At 63.4% G+C, this 7627-nt stretch overlaps 1 protein-coding gene across 1 annotated transcript; it reads right to left on the bottom strand.

Moving 5' to 3' along the window:
* Positions 1-333: 333 nt before the first annotated feature.
* LOC101924093 (tumor necrosis factor ligand superfamily member 10-like) lies at positions 334-5738 on the bottom strand. The gene is given in 6 exon segments (XM_055818291.1): positions 334-2041; positions 2307-2414; positions 2929-2965; positions 3278-3424; positions 5406-5535; positions 5537-5738. Coding segments are annotated over 6 exon segments (951 nt in total). The 5' UTR covers positions 5623-5738; the 3' UTR covers positions 334-1598.
* Positions 5739-7627: the final 1889 nt, after the last annotated feature.

Here is a 7627-nt window from a genome sequence, read left to right on the forward strand (position 1 = left end):
GGGGGGGCTTTTTGTATTGGCATCGCTGGAGCCGGAGGCTGGTGCATGGCAATGTCTGTGGATGTGGCGGGATGTGGGAGTCACCTGGCTCGGTCTGGCACTGGCTCCCAGCCCCATGTGAAGGAGGGGGCTCAGGCCTGGAGAGCTGTGGGACGGATAATGGGGGCAAGCCTGGCCACAGCGTGATGAACAAGCCCATACTGGCACCCCAGTGTTTGGCTGGACTTGGCAACTCCAAAGTGGGGAGAGGAGGAGCAGTGTGAGGACCCCCCAGGGTGGCTGGGCAAGATGGAGCCCCTGGGCACAGAGCGCAAAGAGGTGCGAGACTGGTGCTGGAGTACAGGCTTTATTTAAACCAGCACCGAGAACCCCCTCTGCAGCTGAGCCAGCATGGGGGTGCTCACAGCCTTCGTGGGAGTGTGGGAAGTCTTGAGCCTCTTTGTGGGAGGCATGGGAGACGTGCTGTCCTCTCCATGCACACCGAGTCTTATTGATACAGAGAGTATACGGGTAATTACAAAGGGTGCTGCACCCACCCCAGAGTCTGTGGGCCCAGCCAGCTTGACCACACTTTGCCCTGCTTGAACCCACCTTTTGCATCTGACACAGCCCTTAACACCAAGGGGCTGGTCTTGTTCCTTCTGGGTCCAGCGCTCACCCATGAGTTGAAATCCTGCAGGTTAACGACTGCCGGGGCTAAAGAAGTGAGCAAGCGGGTGGCTGCGCTGGCCTAGCAGCGCTGGGAGGACCGAAGACCCCAAGAGATGCTTGGTCAGAACCAAAGGGGGAGGTGTGATGGCCAGCTCCTGGGCTGGATGGTGCTGTGCAGCTTGGCTCGGGCAAAACGTGTCTCTCTGCCATGTGCCTGGGTGCGGTTGCTTGGGCTGGTGACTACTCCAGCTTCGTGGTCCTGCTCTTTGACCTCCCCTGAAACGTATAGCTGGCATTGCTCCAGGTTTCTAGTTAGCCCAAACCAAAACTCCTTCATTCCTTCCCAGAAGCTGACGCTGGCCCCGCCTCGTACCTGCCAGGCTTTGCCGTGCGGACACTCACCGCTAACCCTGGCTTCTGTCCCAGCGCCTCCAGCTCAGGGTCCCCCAGCACCCGCAGCCTGGCTGGCTGGGTCTGCCCCTGCCAGATGTGGGGTCAGACAGGCAGAGGGTCACCCTGCCACGGTGACATGGTTGCAGATGTGACCCAGTGCCTCTCCTGCAGCAGGGAGCCCTTCAGTGCTCCCTGCTCCATTTGCTCAGATGGGAGCCAGGGAGGTGACGTGCCACCAGGACTGGGATGTCCCTACACTGTGCATGTTTCCCATGCGCCCTCGGAGACCTTTTGTGGCTCATGGGCTTCCTCCCAGCTGGACAGTGTGGCCCCAGGTGGCACCGAGCACAGTGGGTCCCTGCGGGCAGCCACCTCCCGTGCCCTCCTCTGGCCCATCCCTCACTGCTGGGGACAACACACGCAGGGAAGCCCCCCCCCCCCCCCCCCCCCCGCCCCGCCGTTCAGCTGTTGTCCTGTTGGAATAGCTGTGCCCCTGGACCACCCGGCAGAGTTGATGGGCAGGAGCAGCAGGAAGGTGGGAGGCAAGGCAGCTGTCACAGGTCGAGCCGGAAGGCCCCAAAGTAGCTGGCTGCTGCATCGTTGTAGTTGATGGCCAAGGAGGAGACGGAAACAAAGAGCTCGTCACCAACCTTCAGCTCAAACAGTCCCCCCTGGTAGAGAGCGTGGAGCCCGTAATCTGCCTCGGGTGCCCAGCACTTGGTGCCAACCCCTTTGAGCAGAAGGATGGGCTGGCTGTAGGAGGTTTTCCAGTTGATGCACTGCACAAGCTGGGAGCCGGAGAGTCGGGCATTGGCCCCATCATTGGGGTAGCGAAAGTAGATCTGGGAGTAGATGTAGTACTTGCCCGCCTGGTTGACCCGCAGCCGGCCGTCCCGGTAGGTGATGTTCTGCAGGTGTGAGTGGATGGTGTTGTCTTCCCAGTGGGTGATGGCGTTGCGGCAGGACTGGGAGAGGTTCCCAAAGTCCTTGGAGTTTCCTGGGGAGAAGGAAGCATTGCCAATGGGAGCAAGATGTTCTGGGGAGCACCCGTCAGGGTCAGGAGAAAGGAAGGGGGTGGCTCAACTCGCTCCCACAGTCAACCAGCTTGGAGGGGCAGAGAAAGTAGTCTCGGACTGGGCAAGAGAAACATCTCCCTCTATTCCACCAAACACATCCTCCCACCCCAGACCCCTTTGGGTGAGATCTTTGCCCTGTTTCCATCTCAGAAACCCACCAGTGCCCAGTGGGGCTCCCCGACTCACCGTCCTGGGCCAGGCTCTGTGGGCGGAGGGTAAGATGCGCCGAGGGCTTGCCGGCTGTTCTGGGGGGAACCTGCCCCTCCGAGGTGTTGAAGTATCTCTGCCGTGTCTCTGCGAGGAAAGGGACACACGGCTGTAGAGGCCAGAGAGCATGGGGATGCCCAGCCATGTGCTGGCTGAGCGGGTCCTTACTGTGCAAGCAGAGTGAGCTGGGCAGGGAAACACCCCACTGACCCGTTGAAGAGCAACATTAATTGGGATGGAAATGCCTGGTCAATCATTAGCTAACCTTTCTGTGCCCGGACTCCCAAGCACACACATGTGGCTGTCCCTCCAACCCATTCCCTGGGGACATATGCCCTTCATCCGCCCAGCGGGACAGTCCTTGCTCTCCCCCTCCCACCCCAGCTCGCAGCGCCGTGCCCAGTGGAGTTTGCCCTGGGAGTGCCCAAGCCCCCAGTACCCGCTGGCACCCCTGGCCGTGTGCCGAGCCGCGGGCACGTGGGCTGCGGCTCCCTGGGTCTGGCTGCAACCCAGCCCCAGCAAAGAGGTCATCGGTGCTTTGCAGCACCGGCAAGTGGCACCACAGCTGCTACCCCCCAGTGCCGGGCCAGGAGAGACTCACCCTTCACCGCGCTCCTGCGGATAATGTTCTCCGTCACCTGGACCACCAGAGAAGAGAAACAGTCCCACAGTCAAAGGTGAAACGGGCATTCCCTGTACCCAGCTCCTCCTCAAAGCCTTCATGACTTTGTCTTTCATGCTATGCCTCTGAGCTACACCAGCTCCTCGCCACAGAGGGGCTGGCATCCAGCCCTGCTCCTCCCCCCAGCTCTTAAACTATCCTTGCAATTGCCGTCTGCCACCATTCCAGTGAGGCTGATGGGGAAACTGAGGCAGATAGGCAGACAGGAGCTCTCCCATCAGCTGTCCCATCCTCCCCTGGTCACCAAAGCTGGTGGGACCATGCTCACCGTGGCCACATAGGCTTTGATGGTGTTGGCCAGCTTGAGGCAGGACTGGTTGCTGATCAGCTCCTCCAGGCTGGAGCCCTCCTGCTGCTGGTTGATGGCCTGCAGACAGCGCAGCTCCTCCGCGCTTCCTGGCGCCTGGGCTTTGAGCTGGAACAGGAACAGCCGGACACCCCCGCTGACACCGGGCAGGCAGGGGCAGCATGCGTGGCTTGGCTGGGGGGCACAGCAGGGGTGCCTGGCGGGTGGGGGGTGGGCAGCTGCCTTCACCCTGGCTCCTCCAGCATCAGGGCTCTCACAGCCACACCATGGGGTTGACAATAACCCTGAGCTGCCCTGATCCCAGAGCCGGTGGTGGGACAGGATGGTACCTCCAGGACGCAGACACTGACTGTGTCTTCTGTGCTGGGATGGAGTTAGGTGGCAGGGTGTTGGGTAGATCCCAAGTTCTCTCAAAAATCTCTTTTTGTGAATTGGACAGGTTAAATCTCATCTTGTCCTCCTATGACCCCTGGCAGAAACGAGTCTTGCTCACCCCAGCTCTTTGGGAAATGTGACAGCCCCTTTCATTGAGTTCCAGCGCTGAGCATGAGGAGGAGGTGAGACTCGAGGAGTCTCACAAGCTGCAGAGCACCAAGTAAAGAAAAGAAACCCAGATCTCCTGTTCTCCTTCACCTCTTCTCCTCCTGCCCTGGAAGAATGGGCTTGTCAAGCAGTAAAACCCAGCCTCAGCTTTGAACAAGCTTTCTCAGCTCCTGGGGAAGCGGTTGCCCTGCAAGGTTTGGCTCCGTGCAGCGCACAGAGGTACGAGCTGCAGCCGCAGGCTGACGTGCCCAGGCAGCCTGGGCCACGCTCCTTGCGCTTTCCCACTGCTGAGCGCAACAGGGGCTGCAAAACCAGCTCTCACGCAGCTCTGCCCTTCCAGCTGCTGAGCCGAGCAGGTGGGGGACGGGACCCCAGGCCCTTGCAGTGCTGCGTCAGCCCAGGCCCATCTCAGGCACCTCCTAGCCTGTGCTGGCCTACAGTCTGGGCTGGGAAGCCCCCCCACCCTGTGTGATGCGGGCTGCTGCACACAGGAGCTGCTGGTCCCAGGTGGGCCAGGGGTCTCACCACACCGTGCTGCTGTCTAGGGCGTGGGGAAACCAAGGCACAGGTGGGACAGGTGTCCTGAAATCAGTGTGCCAGGAGCTGGGAGTGAACGCCAGCACCTTGACCATCCTATCTTTATCAGCTGAGTCACTCCCAGATCCCAGGACAGATCCCAGGAATGCAGTGTCTATCCTCTGAGATCAGCCCAAGGAGCTCAATTTAAGTGGCTTTCTCCTCCCTTCAGTCCTTCCCTGCGGCTCTGTCTGCCAGCATTCCTCTCCTCCCTCCAATGCCTTTCGTCTAAATCCCTCATATGTGGCCATGGGGATACAGGGATGGAAACAAAGCCCAGAGAGAGGGCTGTGCTCCCAAAGGATGCTCCAGTGGGCACCAGACTCCTCCTGCATCCATGGGCAGGGCTCCAGCATCCCACAACCGGGGTGAAGCGGATTTGCTGTCCTGGAGCGTGGGTGGGAGGGGAATGGAGGCAGCGGTGAGGGGGGATGAAGTAGGAACTAGAGGCATATGGGGCCTGAAGCCGAGGGCAGCCCCCCACCCCCACCCCCATCCCATCGGGAGCTGCAGAGGCAGAGTCTGAAGGGGGCCCCAGGACAGGGCCCCCCCCTCCCAGTATGGACCCTCAGCTCCCAGGACAAAGGCTCCTTTTCTCCACATCTGGATCTATGGCTCCATGGGGAGCTCAGGGCAGTGCCCCCCTCCCCCATCCCACATCTGGACCCATGGCTCCCAAGGGAGCTCGGGGCCGTGCCCCCCCCCATCCCTTCCCAACCCACATCTGGTTCCACGGCTTCCAGGGGAGCTCGGGGCCGTGCCCCCCGCCCCCATTTGGATCCGCGGCGGGGCAGCGCCGGTGGCCGCCGTCCCGGGCGGGCGGAGCGGGGCGCGGGCAGAGCCCCCCCGCCCCAGCCGTCGGGTCTCGGGGTGGGGCAGCACCTCCGCCGGTCCCGGCGCCCCGCCCGCAGCGGAACAGCTCGGTGGGGGGGTGCGCAGGCCATAGTCCCCGCGCCCCCGGCGGGCTCACCTTGGAGATGGCCATGGTGAAGTAGACGAAGAGGCCGGTGGTGGAGGCGATCTGCAGGGCCAGGATGGCCATGACCGCCACGCTGCCCCACAGCGGCCCGCACCGCCGCCGCCGCCGCGCCCCCCCCGGCCCCGGGGCCATCCGGCAGCATACGGACCTCGGAGCCGCCGCTGTCGGAGCGCAGGTACTGCCCGGCGCTGGGCTGGTGCGGGGCCATCGCCCGGCTCGGCACGGCTCGGCTCGGCTCGGCACGGCACGGCTCAGCCCGGCACGGCTCGGCACGGCACGGCCCGACAGGGCACGGCTCGGCACGGCGACGCTGCGCTGCCCCGCGCCCGCCGCGCTCCGAGGGGCGGGGCCCCCCCAGCCCCCTCCCACCGCGGGGCCGGGCCGCGGGGACCGTCGCGGGGGGACACGGGCACCGACGGTGGCCTCGGGGACGGGGTGTCCCGTCGGCAGCGGGAGCCGGGCGGTGGGACCGCGGGACAGGGCGGCGGCAGTGCCGGGGGGTGGCCCCCCGGGGGTGGGGGCCGGCAGCGAGACCCCCCCGGCTGGCTGGGCTGGGAGCAGGAGGGCGCAGGGCTGGGGGCTCCCGGGGGCCCGGCCCCGCCGCTCTGGCCGCCCCGAGGCGCTCGGGCAGGTAAGGGTTTGCCGAAACGGGGGTCACTGCTGCTGAGCACCCCCCGGAGGCCCTGCCCGGGGGGGCCGTGCCCACCGGTGGGGGCCACCCTGGGCTGGGGGCAGGGCAGGCTGGAGCGGGGACCCGTGTGGCCCGGCCAGCGAGCAGGAGCGCTGGGGACGTGGCTGTTGCGTGGCCACTGCACTGGGCGCTCGGTGGCCACGAGAAAACGCAGAAGCGCCTCTGTCCTCCCAAGGATGGGGTGTGGGAAGCAGGGCTGGCCCCAGCCCAGAGCCCGGCGCCGGGGGGCAACTTAGGATGGATGGCGAAATAGGGATGTGACCGTGACCGTGACTGTGACCGTGACCGTGAGAGGTTGGGCCCAGGTGAGACCCACGGTGGAGGCAGCTGCCCTGTGGCCCACCCCGTTCCCAGGGCTTCAGGCCCTGCAGCCACCCTGGGCTGGGACGCCGGCCAGTGCCGCAGCCGCCGTTACTCACAGGGACATGCCACAGAGATGTGGCCACGAAGCCAGAGCTGCTCTGAGTCCAGGGTTTACCTCCCTGAGCGTCACGGGGGTCCCATCCAGTGCTGCTCTCCCTCGGTGAGAGCTGTGACCCAAAGCCCTGCCAGGCTGAGCTTTGATCCTCAATGGGCTTAGAACAGTGATACTTCAGTAATAACATCAGTTCAGGATTTGTCCCTTAAGCCTCGCCTTGCTGGGCTGGGTCTTGGCAGAGTGTGTGTCACCTTAGGACCCCCCACCTGGGCAGCAGGGAGAGCTGATAAGAGGCAGCTCACCAGCCGCTCGCTTCTCCAGTGCTTTCACACAATGAAGGGCATTTTTTTTCCGCTCTTTAAAGAAGTAACTTGTCCCTGTTCTCATCCTGCCTGCCGGGAGTGGTACTGTCTCTTCCACCAAATCCTCTTGTCTCTCCCTGGTTCCGTGCAGACCAGTTTCCTTCAGGGAGCCCCAGCGGACACGGGATGCTGGGGAAGGCAGCAAGTCACAGGTACCACCTAATTAAAAGGGATAGAGCAATTCCAGTTTCTCTTTTTGCTGATTTCTTTGTGGGGCTGGGGGGAAGCAGCAACTCCCTCTCAGCTCCCTAATTGCTTTGGGCTCAGGTCAGGGGACAGGAATGTCCTTTCCTTCAGCTGCCAGGGCAGGAGCTTGAAGAAAAACCTCTCAAGCATCTTTCCATCTTTCCTGCTTACGCATTCCTGGGTCCTGGACAGACGGTGCCGTTGTCCACGCAGCGCTGCCAGGCTCTTTGCCCCCTTCGGAGAGCGAGGTGGGCGGGTGGCCCTGTCTGAGCAGGTCGTGCATGGGGCAGAGCACGGCAAAGGCTCAGGCAGGTCCTGCCTTTTCTTCAGGATTTGGAGCAATCCTGCCTGCAAAGAGGGGGGTCCCCATGTGCTGGTAGTGACTCCTGGTCCCCCTTCCTTCTCCTTTCCTGCTCAGCCCAGGCTCTATGTGGCTGTGGCAGCAGCCACTCTTGGTGGCCCGTGGGGGCCCTGGCCTGTGCTGGTGGCCGTTCCCAGCAGTGGATGTTGTCTCACACCCACAGTGTGGGTCCTGCACCCTGGCACGGGGCCGCTG

Source organism: Falco peregrinus, chromosome 13 (genome assembly GCF_023634155.1).
Source record: "Falco peregrinus isolate bFalPer1 chromosome 13, bFalPer1.pri, whole genome shotgun sequence".
Taxonomy (NCBI): domain Eukaryota; kingdom Metazoa; phylum Chordata; class Aves; order Falconiformes; family Falconidae; genus Falco; species Falco peregrinus.